The sequence below is a fragment of the Pagrus major genome, chromosome 22 (genome assembly GCF_040436345.1).
Source record: "Pagrus major chromosome 22, Pma_NU_1.0".
NCBI lineage: Eukaryota > Metazoa > Chordata > Actinopteri > Spariformes > Sparidae > Pagrus > Pagrus major.
In genome coordinates, this window is record NC_133236.1 from 21,317,465 (window position 1) to 21,340,472 (window position 23,008).

At 41.9% G+C, this 23,008-nt stretch overlaps 1 protein-coding gene across 1 annotated transcript; it reads right to left on the reverse strand.

Moving 5' to 3' along the window:
* Positions 1–294: 294 nt before the first annotated feature.
* Positions 295–22,437, reverse strand: flvcr2b (FLVCR choline and putative heme transporter 2b). Its single transcript, XM_073492743.1, has 11 exons — positions 21,743–22,437; positions 17,393–17,534; positions 13,254–13,394; positions 11,964–12,031; positions 10,957–11,060; positions 9,884–9,994; positions 8,529–8,634; positions 7,039–7,150; positions 4,674–4,729; positions 2,516–2,666; positions 295–952 (listed from the first exon to the last, which is right to left on the reverse strand). Exons 1-10 carry the CDS (start codon positions 22,340–22,342, stop codon positions 2,586–2,588), a joined length of 1,521 nt encoding a protein of 506 aa, XP_073348844.1. The 5' UTR covers positions 22,343–22,437; the 3' UTR covers positions 295–952; positions 2,516–2,585.
* Between the last annotated feature and the right edge of the window lie 571 nt (positions 22,438–23,008).

The window sequence follows — 23,008 nt, forward strand, 5'->3', positions numbered from 1 at the left end:
GAGATAACAGAAGTGGGGGCCTAGATTTAAACTGCTGCAGGTCAACAAGGTATTTATCTTAAATTGTGTCTGGTGCTGTAATCAGCGGCATCTGCTTTGAGATAACAGAGTGACAAACTGTCACAGGCAGTATACTGAGATAATGCACGATACGCCTCTGATTCCTGTCTGGTTTTGGGTGTTGTGCATCTGGCTTGATTTGGTTACGGTTTTACATAATCTATGGCTTTCGCTCAAGTAGTTGCAGCATGAGATACACAGTACGGTAAAACATGACACCGAGTGAGGGGAAGAAACTTTGCAAAACAGTTTTATTTCATGTTAAATAAGCAAACATGAACACTGTTACGATATCACACAAATGTGCGTCATCAGTATCTGATCCCTTACTGTGGACTGCCATGGATTAGAAACCCCTTAACATGCTGATGTATAAATTATTTCAATCTTCTACCAACATTTCTCATAAAAACAGGTTTATTTACATGGTTAACTGTTGTATTCTATAACAAAATTAGTGTCAATTAATTATGACAAATGTACCTATTTATACTGTACACAATCAACTGTACACTTTTAAAAATACTGACGAGGGACAAAACCAAACGTTTCACAGATTTGTCAGGCAGATTCAGTAAGAGCACTTCATTTACATTTACATATAAAAATATTTCTCAACAGTGAATTATTAAGCTCGACATTGTGCATTCAACATCAGATTTCAGTCAGAATCACAGCTTTTCTTTTCTTTTTTATATAAATAGTTAATACAACACTGTAAATCTAACTCTTCTTAGGAAGACTTCCTGATGGTGTTGCTCTACCTCAGTATGTTACACTATAACAGCTCATGGTCATGTTCGAGGCTTTCATGTTAGTGTGCGGTCTAAAATCTGGCTTCAGCGACGAAGGAAGGTGCAGCCAGGCTTCCATCGGGGCTGTCGGAAGGTCCCTATCGATCAAAACAAGCATGTTAAGTCAACGGTTTCATGGGTTTAATGCATGGGTTTAAATCACTCCCATTAAACTGTTTGGAGGACGTCTTCTCAGTCAAACAAGTAGTGAGTAGACATCTTGAAAAGTGATCCACACACCGCTAGCTCATTTCAAACTCTGCCTGGATATTTATCAACAGTCATAATCATAGCTTGAGTGGACTTCATTATGTGGGCATCGAGGCAGTGAGGATGCCTTGGAGAGGGTGTAACAGGGACAGAGAGAGGCATATTGGATAGACTTCCTGGACACTCTGATCCCTAAGGGAATGAATGAGGAGATTTCATTTGCTTGTTTCTTGTGATATAAATATGTGCTATTTTGTTTCCAAGAATAAACAGTTTAATGGGAGTTAAACATAAAAACATGCTGCCACATTGTCATGAGAGCCTGAAACATGGACATTTTTAGTATTCTACATGCTTAGAAATGGCAAATGTTTTTTCCAAACCGTACCAACGAGCAGACAGAAGCACAGCTATCGTCAGTGACGTTAGCCCTAAAAATAAGAAAGTCAGTGCTCCAGTTTAGAGATTCATTCTGGATAATCATGACATTACCATGAATTAAAATCCTGCTGTTTACTTTAAATATATATGACGCAGCTTCATTCATTACACAGTATGTCCATACACGATTTAATCTAATATTTAGCGGCCAAATAGGATCATTGAAAGAGACTCTGCACTTGCTAAATTTTTTTCTAGCTTAAACATGTGGTGCATTTTCCATCCAAAGCCGTTACACAGAGCCTGACAAATGTTACCACTCAACAGCCTTAGACACACATAAACAGTGTGAGCTGTCTTACCATAAAACAGGCATTTTCTTCCTGCAGTTTCAGTGCAAAACCATCCACCGCCTTCACAAAATGTAACCTTTGACCAGCTCTCTGCAGCTAACAGTTATTTCTGTACTCGGAGCCAGCTGAGAGGTTTCCCTTTCGTGCACGATTTCAGATTTTTGTCATAAGCGCTCAACCGCTTATGTTTGTTTTCTACCCAGAAACACGTCCAGTGCCAGGACCCTGAAACCGAAGCAGCTAAATGGAATTCAGCCAACGTTAATGTCGTTATTTACACCTGCGCTTTACATGTCAAAATGTCTTCTTGTCTTCTGGCTTGGAGCATACGGATACATTACAAAACAATATATGAATAAATAAGACCCGAGTTTCAGAAATAAAGCTGTGGATCTAAATCAAGTCAGTCAGCGATGAAATAATTCTGTGGCAGACGCATCGGGTGGACAGGCTGTGATAGGATTAATTATTACCTGAGCTCACCGAAGTCATGTAATTGAGTTAAATTCAGGTGGAAATGCAAAAAATTGGAGAAAATCACAATCTTAAAGAGGCTTAGGGAATTTTGTCCTCGTGTTTACATGATTTGGTGAATATTTTCCAGCGTGATTGTAGATACTAAGAGGGACAGGAAGAAAAAGGCAGTGACAGGTGGAAGGATGTGCAGCAGATGCTGGTGGTGATTGGTAGTGTGTGCTGATTGCTCTGTGCTCCTACCTTTGTGCATCTGCGTGTTGAGCTAAGATTTGAGCAGATTTGTGTTTGTGGAAGCAGAAAGGGTTTTTGATCAGGCCTGAGAAGGCGGAGTCTGCGGCTTGGAGATTAGCGCCGTGGCTCCGTAGTCCTGTTCCAACTTCTGCCTCTCCACCTAAAACAACAGCTGCTGATCACTTCTCATTCAGTGTTTATAGAGGCGTGGGTCTCCAGTGTGGGATGAAGTTGTTGCAATGAGAAGTCATTTCACCACTGAATTCTTGCTTTAATGAATTCCCCCTTTCTTGTTTGTATTTTCGAGGTGATGAAAGTCACTTGAAATACTCCAAGTCTAAATTAAATCCAGCTTGGATTTTAGGCTTGAAGAAATAGATTTTTGGATTTTATAGAGTTAGACAAGAAAATTGATACCACAATGTTTTAATGGATTTGGACATCTAAAGCTTGTATTTTAAGTTTTGAATTTGTGCGAGCATATGGCTATTTTCTGGATGGGCTCCGTATCAGTATAGACTTGACGTATCGAACTCACAAAGGTCTCAGAAGAAGAGTTATGCTGCCTTCAAATGGAGCTCGTGAGCTTGTGGTGACAACATGGGGAGTCATGTAGCCACACGGCATGCTAAGCAAGTGGCCGTTGCTGGGCATCTAGAAGCCACCGAGGCTAACAATTTAGCAAGCTCTGTTATTTATTTAGCAACATAATACAGGAAATTAAAAGGAATAAAGGACATACAGTACTATGAAATCCCCCCAAAAATATGTAGATACTCATTATATTACCATACCATCGACTTAAAATTACCCTTCATAGGTACACGTCACCTCATGAACTCGGGGGTTTGGAAAAAATTCAACTTTCACTTTCGTTCACATGAACTGTTCTTGTGAGCATGGTAAACACGACCCCGTTTGAAGGCAGCGTAATACCACTTTCACGTCTGTCAGTTGAACATAAAGCTACTGCCAGGAGCCAGTTAGCTTAGCTTAGCTGAGCTCACAGCTAAGCTACAGCTTGGCATGTAAACCTGAATTATTTATTTTATCTTCCAGTATTTGTGCAGATTTAACAAACAAGTTATAATGAGTTAATTAGTGCACTTCAATGCCTTCGAATGAGTCAGGCGAGCCGTTTCCCCCTGTTTTTAGTCTTAATGCTAAGCTAAGCTAATCACATCGTATCTAACGGACAGATGTGAGAATGGTATCGTTTGTCTCGTCTAACTCTCCACCAGAATGTGAATTTTTGAACCAATTTTTTATATGTGAGGCGTTTGACTGCCGCAGTCCTGTTCATCAGCAACTTCATCACAGCGCTTGGAGACCCACCCAGGCATCAATGATCAAGATTTTGTCCTGCTTGCAGCAGTGTTGCTTTGGTTGCTTTCGTGTCATACTCAAACATTGTTTTTTTGACATCTTGCTAATGTGTCTTTTTCAGACATTGTTTTCAGGTTCTTTTTCAAGCAACAGACTCAAAGCAACATGCTGCCAAAGGTCGACAAGTTACACAGCGCTGAAATTAAAAAAAAAAGTATTATGACAGAAAATAAGTTAGTATGATTTAAGAAATCACAGCAATAAAAGATTTCCTGTTGACAACATCCAGACAAATTCAATTAGCTACTGAGGTATTTGAGAGTTCATACATTTCTTAACATGTAACCATATGCGAGCAGATACATGCAAACATGCAGCTGCCACAGAGTAGAAGTATCGGGTTAAATTCAATAATAGGGAAAATTGGTGCAGACAAGCAGGCCGACACAAGACAACAGCAAAAATAGGCACAATAGGGAGCGCAGAGTGAGTTATTTCTGGAGCAGCACAAGTCACACATGGGACTGACTAATGACAAACAAATAACACATGGGCCTTTTTCACAACAGACATTTTGACTTGTTATAGAAGGAAAACACATGTGTCACAAATAACATTGACAATGGCTCTGTTCTATTCATTAATCTAAGTAAGCTGTGACAGAACCCTGAAACTGAAGCAGCTAAATGGAAATCAGCCAACATCGATTTAATTATTTACACTTGTGCTTTTCCTGCTGTGACATGTCAAAATGTCCTCTGTGAAAAATGTCACATTATGCTACCACCACTACAGTACATCCCCAACAATCCAAGCTTAACTTGGAAGCTTTAACACTTACTGCTTCTTTCACCAACTGGTTTGCATTTTGTCTCCGCAGATCAGACTTTATCAAACCTGCAGGGAAACAAAGACACAGAACAGTATTTGAAGTCCAACCAACTGCTATAAATACATTGAAAAGGTATAAACAGGTTTATTTCGATAGTTTTATTTAAAGGAGACATATTATGCTCATTTTCAGGTTCATAGTTTTATGTTGGGTTAATACTAGTATAGGTTTACATGCTTTAATACTCAAAAAACATCAGTTTTCTCATACTGTTCAGTGCTGCAGCACTGTATTCCCCCTCTGTCTGAAACGCTCTGTTTTAGCTCCTGTCTCTTTAAGGCCCCACCTCCTGAATACCCAATCTGCTCTGATTGGTCAGCTCACACACGCCTGACCCAGCACCACTAACAACAACAGAGCAGCCGTGCTGAATCCATTTTTATGTGCCAAATTAGATGCTAGGCATAAATTATGCAAATGTGTGACATGATGATGTAGTGTGATGTCACAAAGTCACGGAACTAAAGGCAGGGCTACTGACGAGGCGTTTCAGGACCATTGTTTTCTGTGGGAGAGAGGAGCTTCTATGTAATAGTATGTAATAGTATAATAGTAGTTGTTTTTTTTTACTTTTAATATCTTTTACATACATAAATCAGAAATCTCAGAGACAAACAGAGACTCAACAACGAATACATATGTGAAAATACAGACAGAACAAAGTAAGACACAAAGTGTAATTCAATACACTAAAATACCACAAAACAAGCAGAACCAGATCATTCATGACAACAACAACGGGTTCAGTTTGAGTTTAAAATGTTCCCAGTCAAGATCCAGTTTGAGGTCTGCAGGCAACAAATTCCACGTGTTGATCCCCTGAACAGAGAAATCTGTTTCTCCGAATGGGGATTTACCTTAACCTGTTAAGAACTAGCCTCTATTTTGTGTCTCTGCTCGATACTTACCAGAGTGTATCTCTGCAACTACATGGTCTATTTGAATAATCAAGGTGTCATATTAAAAGGGAACACCTGAAATATTTGTTCAGATGTGTAAGTATAAGTATATATGTCACTGGGTCCGAGGAAATTGAGTTGGCACACGGCATAAATGAAAGATTAAAAAAAAATATATATATTTAGAATGAATATCCTTAAGGAATGATCCAGGTGCAGTGTGGGTGAATGACATGATGTAATAAAGGTGTCTGTCCAGTAGATGGCTCCTATGCACAGACACATTTCTGCCATAACTGAGGCTCTTTTTAAGTATAATACACCTTTTAAAGTATTTGCCAAGACTGTGTGGCAACAAATGCAAATCTAAAGAAAATACAGTAAATACAACACAAGTCATCCCTCACTGACCCTCAGCTCGATGTTAACTTAATCATTAAACTCAATTGCCACTCGAAAACACATTGTAACCTTTGTAACCGACAGCCAACACTTCACGTGCATTTTGATTGCAGCTTCACATAAGACTCTGCGGTACATGACGCATTAAAGAAGTAGGAGTTCTCTTGTGGTTTTCTCACAAAAGCTGTTCTTCTTCCTTTAATAAACGGGCATGATGCCCACAACGAGAAGTCCACTCATATGTCTAAATGCTGAGTGAGTTACAAAAGACAGTGACTCAGTCTGCTGACCTTTATGAGCAGAAAAGTCTCATTTGATAGTCTTGCAGTGTTTTTCTAGTCTGCAACAAAGTTTAGCGCTCCAGTGGCTAAAGCATTTTTAAAAAGTTATACATTGCTCATGAACCCTTCATTGGGCCATGCAAATAGACCTAAGTGGCTTGAAGTTTCACATGTAATACCTGAAAACAAACTGCTCCTGTGCACAGCGTCCCTGCAAAATTTTCCATTACTCAGTCAATGGACAGCAAAATGTTTGCCGCTCCTCCCTGACCTGTTTTTGGAGAAACTTTTAGAGTGAGGACGACAGAACGACAAGATGTCTGTGGTCACACACCGTCTTTCCCCAAACACAGCACAGCCTTTTGTTTCTATTTAACCGTTTAAGGAACATTTAAGGAAACGAGAAAAGGTTTTCTAAGAACTCTGAACCCTCAGCTGCTCCCAGGATCAAATAGCTTCCTGTAAGGAGGCGACGAAATTCTTTGATAAGCACATGCAACGACAAAAACACGTTTGTCATTGTGTTGGAAATCATAACAATCTAACCTGAAACAGTCTTTGAGGTTACAAACTAACCACCATGTCCATTCTTGGAATCCAACATTTTCCCACAGGAACGTTGAATAAACTCATAACAGAAACTGTGACAAAGACAATTCTTATGTATCGCCGTCTGTGATATAAAATCAGTAGCTTGATATGACTCCACACAGCTTATGTTTCAGGTCTTACCTGTCATTATTGTGCCGATTAGAAGAAAGACACAGAGGAAGATGTTTCCTGCCAGCGTGCCGAAGCTGTCGATGATCTTCCCCTGGCAGATGGTGAATATAATGCCAAACACCTGTGGATGCAGAACGTGCAGAGTGTTAGGACTGAAGCTGGTGTTTGCAACCACAAACACAACAGCCTCAACAACAACACAAAATGCACAAACGACTGTGCTTCTCCCCACTTCTGTCACTCAGCTGTTAAGGCCTGTGAGAAGTAGGGTTGCAGCCACGATGGTGTGAAAACTGGCGGTTCTCGTAGCGTTTACACTTGCTTAAATATGGTATTAAATTCTACCACATAAGTGTTATAAACAATATGTATATTTCAGGTTTAGATCAAGTTTCATGTCTGTCAGGAGATGATATTTTAGGATATTAAAATAATGCGTCTGTTAAACCAGAAAACCCTTCTGTTTTTATTCCTTCATGGGTAATTGTAACTGATAATAATACTAATATTTATGTAATACTGTAAGACTTTGACGTTTTTTTGATATGGTGATCGTACTGTGAAAATCTCACACTATTGCAACCCTAATCAGAAGTTTCCCACAGCCAAAAAATGCTGCATTCAAGGGACCAATGCAGAGCCAAAACCTGCAGCCAGCTGTCCAGGGGCCTGTTTGTAATCACTGCTTACACAAAGAATGTAAATGGTAGCAACATCGTGTTGCTGAAATTCAAAAATATTGAGTCTTGCAGGGTTCTCTCTTGCAAGTACTGTGTTTGTCTCATGCTTTAAACTGAAGTTTGCATGTTGCAAACTTGGTGAAACAGGTCCGAAGTCTAAAATGAACAAACTGATCTGCATCCTTTCTGCTGCATTTTAGCACATTTCCCTGATTCTGCAGATCATTACTGTTTGAGCTTTGTATTGTTTTACTGTATGTGTACCTGCATTGATACTGAGTAAAAGAAGGTGAATGACCCATTCTCGACATTTGTTCTCATCCTATCTCTTTCCTGACATGCCGGGCTTTTCTACACTATTATGTAGTAAGTGAATCTACAGGCCACCAAGGATCTATCACCTCTTAAAACAAAGCTTTTTCTACGTGTTTTGGGCTTTTGTAAACATGTAAAAGGCGTTTCAGTTCACTGACTGCTACTGTTTGTAGAATCATTGACAAAATAAGCTCAGACTATTTGTTACAATATTGGGGTATTTAAAGTGGCAACCCTTGAAAACTTCCGGAAGTGGCAATTGCAGGTGTAACCACTGCTGGGTGAATGCGTCACTAACTGTGCAAATGCAAGGGCTTTCATCAGTGGGCCATAGGCTCAATCATCATTGTGTTACCTCATTCGGTGATAGACAGTGGATGGTATACTGTTTGACATCATATTTAGAAAGACACAAACGGACATTGATAATACAACGATGGAAAACAGAGAGTGTGTCGTTTTCCAAAAGTACCCGTCTAAGTGTAGACTAGGCGTGAGATGTACCTGTGCTGAACAGTTGAGGAGTCCTGATGAGGTTCCCTCTGACTCAGGGTACGTCAGCTCGACCGCAAACTCAAAGCCCAGCGGCAGGTAGCCCGTCATGAAGAATCTGAGCACACAAACACACACGTAGGAGCACGAAGAAACACAGTGAACATTATTAATTATTAAGAATAACAAATCTGTGCAGCTCTGCTTCACTAAACCGCAAGCTTCCTGGTACTAACTTGTTATTAAACAAACGGCCATGGCTGTGGCTAAATGACATTGGTGATATACAGGAACAGGTTTTGAAATCATGTCGTCCTTCCACTGAAGTGACAACAAGTGAAACTCAGTTACAAGGTTCCTACGTAGCAACAGCAGTGAAACACCCTGAGTCAGAATGTAATGTATTTCCGGACACAGTACCTCCTCTGCCAATAAACACGCTTTGATAAGAACGGAGAGCAGTAAACCTGATACTCTAGCGTGTTGTCGTTTATTTGTTACACGTGATATTTCAAATCCAGGAGTCTATTTAGGAATTTGCTACTGATACATAAAGAAAAAGAAAAATATTGACAATGGTTGTACAAGGTGGAGAAAACTTTATCAGTTGAATACCAGGAATTGTGGAGCTTGCTCAGTCTCCATTAAAATATTAAGCTCTCTCTGTGTGTTATTTCACAACTCAGCCTGAGTCACATGTCGAGCGAGCCATGTCCACTGTCTGGCATGCATGCGTGCATGAATGGCATACTATGTAGGTGTGCCTTCACAGAACGGGTGAACACAATCTGGAGGACCGATCTGTGCCACTGAAGAGGTGTAATGATTTCACACCAGCCACATAAAGGTTAAAACTGGATGTACAAGTACTGCTGGAATCGGGCACACATGAAGCCTTTGGGATCATTGTAGAAGTTAACTGTTTAATGACTGTGGCCTCTATCCATATGTTTGTGCTCCATATTTACTGAGTTGGAACACTGGGTCAGTATGTTTAAAGGCAAATCTTTATCATAGGTCCTTCTACAGGGAGTATCTGTGAAATGCTTATCAAACCAAAGTTGAATGCTTTTCAAGCATGGCTGTAAATTATTGCTGCAAATGTCAACAGAAAGATTGCACTCGTAGAAATTACCGTGACAGAAGTCAGTGAAAGAGACACGGCCAATGTATAAGAAAGGGAATTAGAGTAGTTTAGGTGATTCTGTACTAATATTACATTTTTCTTTCAGTTTTCTGTCCCTTGATTGAACAAATTAACTGTAGTTAGAATTAAGTATCAGACACATTAGCAAAAGCATTGAAAATAAATGAATCCATACATCTATCCCGCCACAAAGCAAAAAAATGAATGAATGACAGATTACCCAAGAGCTCCAGCAGTGATGAAGACCACCCAGAGGTGCCCCAGACTGAGTGTAGCAGCGTAGACTATCATCCCCACCAGAGACATGAAGTAGACCGCGAGCGTCGTCTGCCTGGAACGACACAGGAGAAATACAAGACAGCGAACGCCAAAATAGTCATTATTGAGATAAATTCAGAGTATTGCTGCATTTTCAACTCATGTGGATAAGCTTCAAACCACGGTAGCTTCTTTAGTGATTTTAAAATGGGCTCGGCAGGAGCTTTCTGAGGAGGGAGATGCATTTAACATGTCTGTTAGATCTCAAGGATACACAAAATGTGTTTTTGTGAGCAACACTGGATGCAAACATAAACAATGCTTATGCCGATAGCAAGGAAATTGCACAGGGTGCCTTTAAAATTCACTACATAATAACCAACACGCGTTCAGTTTTAATTACACGAGACATGTTTGGAGAGAAGAGGCGAGATAGCTACAGAAAACATCATTTCCTTCTTGTGGATGAGCATTGCTCACAGCAAACAAAAGACAATTAAAACTGCTGTCTGTATAAACATAATAATGTTTAAAGCCTTTTGCTAAGTAATGTATTATTTTGTCTCTTGCTTCTGATTTACTCTTTCATGGGTCAGAAACAAAATAAATGTCAACAGACCATCAATCCAGGCTTCGACTGGAGTGTACTGAGAGTAATTAACATGTCTGCAGTCGACAACAAAGCCAGGTGGGACTGAATGTGTCCCTGCATGAATTCCATACCAGCATTCCCCCATTTGCAGAACAAGTGAGGGTGAAGCCCCCCGTAGGGCGACCACCGCTCTGACTACGCAGCCAGAGGGCCCATGAGGAAGGAACAAGAGGTCGCTGTTTGAGCAGCATGTCGCACCTGGACAAACAGACACAGAGCCTCCGACAGGCAACACATAAACACTAAACAAGATCTGCAGCGAGATGTGAAGCCAAATGACAATAAACAGAACATAAAAAGACTTGTTGTGTTGGATAGAATTCAGGTAAAAAGTCACATAGAGTCAACAAATGAGTCAAGTAACTCCCCCTCTGAGCTCTTACTTGTAGGTTTTGGTTTTGTCCAACCAAATGCCGCAGATGAGGGAGCCAACCATCCCCGCAATGACAATGGTGAGGCCAATCCTCCCGGCGTTCACCTCTTCTCCCTGAAGGGTCAAGGCAGACAGGGCTTAGATTAGTGACCTTATGGCCTTACATACCAAGGAAAGGCAGGGCATCATTTAAAGCAAGAAAGTTGAGGTGAAGCGAGTTGCTACAACGATGTGGTGTCATCTCGATACTTCCTCTAGAAAGCAAGGAAGGAATATTATTCCACAAAATTCTGCACATATCTTAGCAGCAGCCTGTAGTGATACTTCAACAGAGAAAACCCTCACGCTCCCCCATAGTTTCAGTCTTTTCCTGTATGAAATCGTGTTACTATGTACATTACAACACCTCCTACAGAAAATAGAACCTCAAGATTGAAAAAAACAAACAAACATTTAATTAGCAATGAATAAATGCCGTGTCCAGGGAAATCTTGATTTTTCAGTGTTAGATATATCACCACAGCACAGTTTATTGATCTTGTGTTACATTACTTCTGGGTATTAAAGGTGCAATATGTAGGAATCATCCTGTGGGCAAGTCATATCGATTAAGCTAAGGGATTGTGAAATGTAGCAAACATGCCACTAATCCGCAAACATGCTGCTAAACTTATCAGACTATTGCCTAAGGGTGGTAAGTAAGATAGGACGGGCGTGGCTAGCTGGTTAGCGTCATCATTTTAGTAAACGTCTCTGCAACACAGTACAGTCTTTGACATAATACAATTCTTTCACGCATATTACACATTGCACGTGCCAATATGTCAAGCTGATAGGTGTAAATGCTATGCGAAATATACGAGCTGAACTAGCCTGTCAATCGCTGAAATGTCAAACTATGGGAGTTTTGGGTAAGAGATATTATCTGAGGTCAATACAGAGGACGCACTCGAGCAAAACACAGTTTTATACTTTATGAACGTATATGTATATAGAGAGGCAGCAGGAAGAACTTACAGGATAATGCTCGATGATCATGCGGTTCAGCAGGGTGCCAACAGCATAGAAACAACCCACGTTCAAACCTGTGAGTTGAGAAATATCGTCAAACAGTCTGCTGACATTCATCACAAATCACAAACAAACTGGACAAAATTATCTTTCAGGAAACTTCCCACAACGTTAAAGGGAGCACTGAGCTGACTTCCTCGAGCGAGAGCAGTCAAAGGGTTTCGGTTTTCACTTGTGTCAATGAACCTCATCAGTTTCCTAAACAGATCCCGACACCAAGGACTTCTATAAAAGGATATAACGTCTGCTCCGAGTTGTTTTTACTTGGACAAAGGTTTCAAATAGAGTCATAACTCAGACATAAACTACAAAGAAAGAGTACATGCCTGCATAAAAACACTCTTAAATCACTCTCAAGATTGTAAACAACATTTTCGGAAGCTTGTTAAGAGAATAAATTCAATCAGGTACGAATAGAATGTAGAATAATAACAATTATAGACTATTTGCAAATATTAGTGTGTAAATGATCCCGTTCCTTGAATATAACAGGACATTCAGAGACGGCAGCTCAGTTAAACGGACAGTGACAGGTGGAGCTGACGATCACAGGTAAATCTGTGACCCTGCATACGTATCTGCCAACCCAAAGATCATATACAGAACAGCACAGGGACAGACAACACGCACATACACACTAATAATAGTCACATGAATTGAGTCACATGAAGGGACACGGTGAGGTCGAGCAAGGTGAAAGCGTTTCCTTAAATTGCTCACAGCTGTTTGACATTGTTGCTGTGACTTTAGAAATCGACAGACGGCAAATATCCAAATCTCCCCGGGTGCTTCCACTTCATAATCAAACCCGTTTGTCAAACATTGTCAGACTATAGACAAACGTTGGACCCCTGCAGGAAAAACTGTGAGTTTTTAAATAACTAAAGACTTGTGTGTATTTTTATGAGATTCAACAGTCAGATCGACCTTTAAAGAGATTGTGATGAGGCATTCTTGGAAATATGTAGGCGATTTATATAACAATATAACAGATATTATCCAGGAAGATCACTGACTGATAATGTGTTGGAAAATATCTGAATATGATAATATAAGATTTTGAGTTGTACTGGTGAATCTAAAAATCAAAGTAATGATTCATACTGACAATAAAAATCAACCAAGGTCACTTTCCCCACTTTTTCAAGCTGCTTTTACATTTTTACATCACCATCCTGTTTAAAATTGATGAAGGACCTTCCTCGGTTTAATAAAAAAGCACTTGTGTTGACCAACCGTAAGTGATGATGAGGAGGATGAAGGGCCTGTTGCGGAGCAGCCTGAGGATGGAGGCTGTGTAGGAGTACTGCTCTGGTGGGATGCTACGAGCCGTGGCCTGGGCCTGAGTCGGAGGAAGTTTAGGACGCTCCTGGAAGACTGACATACGGAGAGACCAAAATCAACACAAATAAACACAAATAACAAACAAACTCCACGTGAGGAAATGATTGACAGCCGGTTAGTGTATAGGCGATCAGGGAGACCAGGCTTTGAGCTGAGAGTGTGACATTAGTAGTGTTACAGGCCTCAGGTTGAGAACCCATGAAACAAATAAGAGTCCTGTAGAAACAGGAGAAAGAAGAGACAGTCTGATTGGCTACATCCAGCCAGTTAAGTAATGTGCACGTGCAGCTCTCACCAAAGATTGAACAGAGGCGAGATGTCTCACTCTGTAGCTAAAACGGAGCGTTCAAGACACAGTGTGAAAAGGAGTGCTGCAGCAATGCACCACATGAGAAAAATAAATGTGTTTTTTGAAAATTAAGCAGTGTGCCATCTTGCTTCCCTCTCATCACTGTTGAGAGCCGTACACGAACGGTACCAATCGAGCACTCTCAGGTAAATGACACGAAATTTATGAGCTGAAGCGCAAGCAGATAATCGTTAATGTTTATCTGACTTTGATAATTTCACTAAAGGGGAAACTTGCAAAGAATATCGGGTGTTTCAGGGTTTAGCTTTCTGAAATAACTGAAGTTGGACATCATAGGTTTCCTCTTTCCACTGCATGAATGTTTGAGGAGAGTACGGAGCTGTGCCACGGCAAAGATGAGCCGTGTAATCCTGAAGAGCTTCAGAGATTTCATGTGGAGGGGCACACACAGTCAGACAGGTCCACACATGTACAGCCTGCTCGACTCCACCCAAAACATGATGTACAGTAGATAACCTGCTCTCATGGACAGTCAGCTCATTTCTAACCCAGAGGTGGAAGTCATGATGGGACGTGTTCGGGTTGGTCTTTTTCCTGGGTGGGAGCATGTGTCAGGCCTCACGGGGAAACGCAGATGCTTGTCTTTGTGGCTCTTGGGGCTGAGCCAGCAGATCTGACCTGAGGGTTTGTATCCAGTAAACAGTCGTCACTGATCTTCTGAAACCAACCTGCTCTTTGTTCCAGCTGCTCGGACAACACGGGCTGAGAAGGGATCGAAGTTAAATGATCTCAGCTGCATTTTACTACAAAAGGAAACAAAGAGTGCTGATACGGATAACTTGTAAAACCATGCCTGCATGCTAATTTTACTTGAACACCTTCAGGGATTCCCCTCATTCAGTCAACCGCATCCACTCGTGTTGGGTCTTAATGCGGACTTTCTCTGTGGTGAACTCTGGCTGACAATTTGTTTAGAGGGAGGCAGCGGCCAAACTTCTTCTCTCACCTCTCTTTGCACACAGTTTATGCAAATCTCTGGATCCTGGGACTTTGTCTGCCCTGCTGACTCACAGGCCTGTTGCAGGGCTACAGATGGCCCGGCCAGCAGGACAACCCTCACACATGGCGTCTTGCATGTATGTGTGAGGGTGTGCTATATGTGTGATTATATGTGTCATATCATGGAACCACTGTGGCCAACTGCCGTGAATTATCCCGCTGGAGTAACCAAGAGCAGCATAAGTCACATCCCTCGCCCAGTACCATCCATCACATGGCCGAAAGCAGAGAAGAGTCTGGAAGTAATAAATGTCCTGATGTGGGTACAATTCTGAATATTTATGCTTTAAGTCTAGTTTATCTATCTTTTAAGTGCACTGCTGCCTGGATGAGATTAAATACATAATTGGTTTCCAACATGAGGGCTGGTTCTCCCAGAAAAGCATAAATAAAAAGGTCAAAAGATGATTACCAGGGATGATGTTAGAAAAAGTTTCAATACAGCTGACTTATTTTCTCTAATCTTTTCTTTTGTCTTGTGAAATACTTTAGTTTTACTTCATTGTGCACCTAAAATCATCAAAATGAAAGGGTCTTTGATTAAAGGTACATTATGTAAGAACTTTGGTTTAAAACATTTAATAATGAAACTTTTGCAGAGATTTTTTCTGATGAATGTAGAATGCCAACCAGCGAGCCTCAGCCTGTCCTGTCTCGCAATACCATTCTGAGCTCCCAGTCTGAATCGCTAGCTGCACGTCTAACTGAGCTAACTAGCCAACGGCAGCTACAGTTTGCAGTTTCTCGGGTGATATGATGAGTCAGATGAGAGGATAGATACCACTTTCATGTCTGTACAGTAAATCTGAAGCTAAAGCCAGGAGACGGTTAGCGTAGCTTAGCATAAAGAATAGAAAATGCTATCTTAGTTCTGTTGGAAGCTAAAACAAATCTGCCCACATGCGCGTCTAAAGCTCTAATGAAGCTAAGAAGCTAGATCCAAAAGAAAGTTAGCCTAGCTTAGCATAAAGACTGGAAACTTGGGAAAAACAGCTAGCTCGGCTCTGTAAAAAGTTATTAATCCATAGAAAAACTGAAATGAAGTCACTGCAAGTGACCAATGATTGATGTTCACAAAGTAAAACAACATTTTCACATTTTGAATTTTTTGTATGGATTTAACAAACAAGATATAATGTGATAATGAGTGAGCTTGGAGGCGTTGATAGGTGCAACCTTCAGATAAAGGCAGGGCAGCTGTTCCACCTGTTTCAGGGCTTAACGCTAAGCTAAGCTAAACTCAGCTAACCATCTCCCGGCTGTAGCCTGAATACTTGAAGCACACCCATGAGACTGGTATAAATCTTCTTCACCTTAGTCTTGGCAAGCATCCAATTAAATGTTCAATGTCAGATTCCCAAAATGCTAATGCCATCCGACTGGTCGTTTGAGCAGAGAATGAGCTGAACTCTGCATTTCAAGGTGCTTCATTAACAATAGACAATGGTCCAAATACTAACAGCACTGACAGTTTAGGCAGTCTGAATGTTACACTTGGTGCTACTATGGAATGCCTTCACAAGCATCCTTTTGTGTCCCTGAATGCACAACGCTTACGAGCGCCCTCGCCCTCCCCCGGCCCTGACAGGACAACAGCTTTTTCATCCAACTTGTTCCTCCGCTCCGACGACTACTCAGCCCCGTGTTCTCTACAGAGGAGTACCACATACTTAGATAATTGTTTCTGTATTCTGACTATACACGTCTGTCACTAACCCTTCCCTCCACAATGAAAAGAAACAATATAAATGGTGTGATTGCTACATTTAAGGTGCTAAATGTGCAATTTAACATATCAACTCTCAGATTATATTTAAGGGAACAGCAGGAACGAGACAAAGAGGGTCAAAATGCACGTGTAGCAGATATAAAGCAGACTACAGCTAAGCATTTTTTCCTAACAACTCATATCCTGTGGAACAAGTAAGGCCATGCAACTTCCTTCTGTGTGATCATAGGCCTTATATTTCTAAATCACCTTTACTCATACTTAACAAAGTAGTTTACTGAAGCTCTTCTGTGTCCATTCCCGTGACATTTCCCCCTGAGTTTACTTGCACCACAATAGTATCTTTTTTGTCAGTGTCCCCTTCAGGGAGGGGTTTGTGTTGGTCAAAAGCTGCAGGTCAGCACTTTTCCTGTCCACTGAATGGTGCTTCTTGTCAGAGTTTAAAGCGGCTGGAAAGTAAAACCATCCTCAGGTTGATCATCTGAATGAAAAAATTCCCACTGGCCTCAGGGTAAAAGGTCAAGATAGTCAATGTTTGAGGGAGAGTAGGAAATTATGGTAAGTAGAAGAGTTTAGAGAATGAGGTGAGGACACGTCGAGTGCTTCATTTACCACCACAGCTCTTTATCCATTCACAAAATATCTGTGGTTAAACGGTTCAGTAGAATCAGTCTAAAAAAACGTATTTAAATCCAGTCAATCTACATTTTATGTAAATTTTAAAAAAACTGTCGAAACTGCCAAAATAATATTCATGGTGTCTACCCATGCAGAGAGTTTCGGTTTTATCTGCAGAAGATGGAAGAGATCTGGCACTGAGAACACTGCCGCCACCCCATCACAAGGTCCTGGGGTAACTTGAATAATCCATTTAAGATTTTAATATGAACTGTTTCCACTGGACATCATCATTGCTACAAGACAAAATCTTACCAAAGACAACAAGGATGAAGAGTAAGGTGGCCACTCCTGCTGTGATGTAGAACATGGTCCTGATGTGGTGAGCCAGCTCGTCCATGTCCTCCACGTTAGGCACCAGGATAGGAGGCACGAGGAACCCAATGGCAATACCCAGCTACGAGACAATGAACACAAGGAACACAAAGTAAAGAAAAAAACAGTTCAGACGTGAAAACACTGACTGCCACATTATTGTTAATGATTTAATTCCTACATCTCATACTGGCTAAATGGTACCACAACTAGGGCTGGCCCTCAATGAAGAAATTCCTAATCGATTAGTAGTTGTTTGTTCAAGCCATTAATTACATTACAAGCCTTGTTCAAAACACGGTAATAACTTCCAACTTGGAAAAGATAAGATAACAACAAGGTAAGATAACAAAAAAAACATTTGTTTAACACAAGACAGGTCTGGGTTTTAACCGTCCGTCTTATACTTTCAACATGGAGCAACTCCTGAATGGAGCCGTTTCAAGGTTTTTTTTTTCCTCCTGCGATCAAGGAAAACTTGTTCAACTATGACTCTTCTCAATGAGCAATGGTTTAGTCAACTATTAAGGGGCAGCCCTAACCATAGCATGTGTATCTAGAAGCCTTATTAACATGTTTTAACAGCATCAATGACAGCAGAATTGGTAAAGAGTACTTTTACATTCAAACAGCTGAACGGACAAAGTGTGACGAGGACGTCTCAGCAAACAGTTAACACAATTTCCTCAGGACTCTCGCACCAGGACACTAGAAGTCTTATGCGATTCTGGCATCCAGTGCAGCGTTGCATAATCTACAGACAGCTGTCAGACAGTCTCGCTACATGGACCCTGCAGCAGAAGAAGAAATTAAATGGCCATTAATTAGATATTCAGACGAACCTGGTTTCCCAGAACTCCTATGGAACAAGCAGTGGAAACCTCTTTCTCTCCAAACCACACTGAGGCGAGGTAAGAAGGAATGCCAAGGACAAACACTGTGGCTACTGAGCACACAAACTGGCCAAAAAAGGTGACTGGGAACATATCGGGATCGGCGCTACCAATTTTTATCCAAGCACCAATGCAGTTGAAGGCCGAGCCAACGAGGACCACGTCCCGGATCCCCCTGTTGTCCAGGAGCCACAGGACGGGCAGTATGAGCGGGATGTAAGTGAGCAGGTAGATCATGGACAACCAGTCGATGGCCAGAGAGTTGATGTCGTAGAAGCGCATGAATATGTTGCTAATAATACCATACTGAAGCCACATGAAGGAATTGCTGGCTGAGACGGCGCTGAAAAGAAACAGCATGAGCCAGCGACGGTGGTAGAGTTTGGTCTCGGCCTTGGGGACCAGCTCTGACCGGTCACCCTGTAAAGTCTCAGCATCTAAGCGTGAGCCAATGGAGATGGCTCTGCCCAAAGGTCCTGGACTCCACTGAGGCGAAGCGAGGCTCGGAGCGAGATTCTGTGCAGCCTTGGACCACGGCCAGCCTTCACCACCGGGCTCAGAATTTTCATGGTTGCCCTTCAACTTATTGTTTTGTGGCATTTTTTTTAAAACTCCTCGAAGCGGGCCCCTGGAACGTGAGAGGTGAGAGGTCTGGAAATTTCAGAGCCTGTGTCCTTAAACAGCTCGCTGTCCTGAGTGCAAACTGCCTGTTGCGGAGAGATGCTTTTCTCAGAGAAGCCAGAGAGCGAGCACAGCTGGAGTTACTGGAGTCCATTCACAACTCGCTGCACATATCTTCGGTCCTGTCATGTGATGTTAATATAGGCCATCTTCCAATTCTGCCCAAACCACTCCCACGATCTCAGACCCTGAATTACCTCTATAGTTAAGTATGAGAATCAAAGCACTCCTCTGTTGAATTTTAAAAGTCTCATGTGAAGGTTAACTCATTTGAATGTGGGGAGAATTTTTGGGTTTCTGCAACAGGTTAATATTTTGAAGTCTTTGTTACTGATCACCGAAGGATACCTGGACTGTTGGATAATACCTTGATTACTCTTGACCTCCAATTACATAGATTATTAATTATAGATTGACAGAACTCTTTTGTTAATTGATTAATCTTCATCAATTTTGATGAAATGTTGGTGATTTTTTGCTGTGTTAGGATTCACTGCTTTTCTCTGGCATTTATGATAGTAAATGAAGAGTCTTTGGGTTTTAGACAACGTGAAGACAATTCACAATTTCACAAAGATTAATCATGAATATAATCGGCAGATTGATTGATAATGTAAATAATCCTTCCACTGCATTAGGCTTAGGCGTTATCCAAAAGTTCACATCACGATATTCTCCTGCCCAAATATTGCGATGGATGATATTATCGCCTGCTCTCGCCAGACTCGCTGAACGAACTAGCCTAGGCGATGGATTCTGAGGTGAGACCGCACACATGTGGTGTTAATAATAATAATAATATCTAATATCGGCCTGAGCCAAGTATGCATGCTGTTATAAGTTTAGATTTTACCACACCTGCCTTATTAAAATATAACTTTTTAAAACATTTGTGAGGGCTTTTTATGCTTTTATTTTGTTGACAGTGACAGGCGAAGACTGACAGGACAGGGGGGTGAGAGAGCGGGGATGACATGCAGCAGAGGGCCCAGGCTGGACTCGAACCCAGGCTGGACTCGAACCCCGGCTGCAGAATATGGCCGTGCCGGAAAATAACTGCTATTCTAACTGTTTACGACCGTGTAAATAAGAGGACATAAAGCAATAAAGCCTACAATGTGATGTGTTGGACATATGCCACGCTCAGATTTATATTGCTTCTTGTAGGCCATTAAAGGGTGTGATATGAAGGCAGATTGCATGCAATAAAATAAATCATGACAACCAAATTGAGTCATCATTATCAGAGATGCGGGACATCCGTTCCTGTCGATTATTATATGACCAAAAAAAAAAAGCTTCTGATGTCACAAAATAATCTGATATCTCCGCCGGCTCTGTGCAGGCGTCAGCAGAAACAGTGTGAAGGAAGGTTTTAACGGGCTGTTAGACTCTCTGAAGGCCGACACATCGAATACACAAAGTTTGCAAGTTTCTGTTAAAAGACAACATCCTCGTTAGAAAGTCAACAAATGTTTGTTTCTGCTCCCTCAGATCCAAAAGCCCAGCTCGTGCTCGGGATTACTCAAACCAAATTCTCCAGTGATGACTTCTCAGTGACATTTACTGGGAGTTGTTGTACCGTACGTTGACTCAAGTGTTGTTTGTTCCGAAATTTAAAGTGTTGAATCTGATGAGTTTAAACAAACAGTGGCGCGAGGCTGATCTTTGCACTCATGTTTGGCTGCTCGTGAGGGTTTTTTCAAAATGCCCTTTTAAAAAGCAGGAGCATCACGCTTGCAGCTGCTGCTGGGTGCGGATACAAATTTCTTAAAAGTAAAAAGAGCATCATGTATGTGAAGGACTGTGCGTGTTGTTTATGTGAAGTGACCATCGCAAGCCACGGTCAAGTGAATGTGGTGAAGGAAAACACGTTTTTGAGTAAATGCAGTTAATATAGGTCTAATCACTGTATGTACTACAGCAGGGCTCTTGTCTCCGGTCTAAAGCTTTGAATGAAATGTAGTGAGAGGAACACATTATGCCTCTGAATACAGTTATTGGCTACTGGTCGTATTAGACATATTAGACATGCTTCCTCTTCTAAATCCTGTGATTTTCTTGTTAAGGTGTTCCCTGGACCGGGACCAACATCTGTGGAACAGATCAGAGGACCTGAGGGCACCTAAACTTACTTTATCAGTGGGCACAGACATAATGGTATAAACTAGATGAACATTATCTTTGCTCCTTCTTCTCAGATTAAAGATTCCCTGTTTTAACACAAATTTGGATGGAATAAGTAGATAAAGGCTTGACATGTTTAAACAAATATGAGCCTTTATTAAACACAGATATGACTGTCTGTGTCCAGAGATCTGTTTCTCTACTGGTTTAAGATGCATCTAACATGATCATGAACTGTTTTATCTTCATCTCTCTGTGATATCATTTATTTACAATGAGCTACAACACCTTTAAGAGAGGTTACATACAGATTTAGTTAAATAGAGCTTGTTGTTGCAATTGGAAATGTATGCCTCGCATGCTTTCATTCATCCTCTCACATCCTCAGCAGGCAGTGTTGTGGCTTGAAGGCACTGTGATCCCCAGAACGTGCGTAATTACGCACACGTGCCCAAAAGATGTGGGGAGGTCCAAATAAACAACGGTTAGTCACGTAAATAACTGCTTCAATCGGTGATCGAGTAGCTGAGGGGCTAACTTGACTGGCCTAATGACTGACTAAGGGGGCAATCTGTGCCTCAAAACATACCTGATTCCCGAAGACACCGATGGAGCAGGCGGTGGACACTTCCTCCGAGCCGAACCACACCGACGCGATCCTCGACGGCATCCCGAGGATGAACACCTGCGCGAGCGAGCAGGAGAACTGCCCAATGAAGGTGACGGCGAACAGGTTGGGTCTGGCGCTGGCCACCTTGATCCACGTCCCGGCACAGTTGAGCGCGGTGGCCACCAGCGCGATGACCCGGAGCCCCTTCTTCTCCAGCAGCCAGGCCACCGGGAAGATGAAGGGGATGTATGTCAGCATGTAGATCATAGACATCCAGTCTATGGTGAAGGCGTCCACGTCGTAGAACTTCATGAAGATGTTGCTGATGATGCCGTACTGTATCCATTGGTACGAGTTGCAGAGCGAGTAGGAGCTGAAGAGGAGGACCATCAGCCAGCGCCGCTTGTACAGACGGGTCGGTGGCAGCGCGTCATGACCGTCCAGCTGAGTCTGGTCGGCGGCTCGCTGCGCCGCGTCTCCCGCCTCCAGCTTCACATGGTTCTCGCAGTCACTCGCAGTCAGCACTTTGGTTTGATCCACGTTTGCGTTCGCGTCTTCTAACGCTCGTTTCTCGCTCATAGTAACCTCCTAAACACACACACATAGAGTTCACTCAACTCAGCTACCGTGCAAACTAAACCGAAAGTGGCTCCAGCCGGATGAGCCTACAACTTCATGTTTCCAGCAACAAAAGCAGAAGTTCGACCTCAGCATAAGTGTCAGTCTGTTGATCTGTCTGTTGATCAGGCTGTCGATCTGTCAAGCGGCTTTTAAAAGTCCCAGTTTGAGCGCGTCCATAAATGTATTTCCTGAAGTTAGTTCAGGAGCTCGAACTTACGCGCGAAGCTTACATAAGTTTTCATGAATGAATGTGATCCGAGCTGTCCCGAGTGTTTACACGTGTAGGAGCGCCTGTTGTGACCCTCCACCCGGACCTAAATAAACCGCTTTGGGAACTTGAAACAAGTCGGTCAGCACAAGGCTCAAGGGCGGAGTTTCATGCACGGTTCTTTGTGTTATCTTACCAGCCTGCCCTGCTGAGATATCTCACATTGCTAAGAGTTGGAAAACGCCATAAAATGTGTGCGATTCCCTCCTCTGTTATCTCTGCCTATAAAACCCTCCCTCCTCATACCTACTTTATTACAAGTGTCCTAAAAATAGTTTGTAGCAGATCATGTATCTGCCCCTCAGGCCCTGATTATAAGAAATGGCTGCAAAAAGTTTGAATGACTCGACTTGACT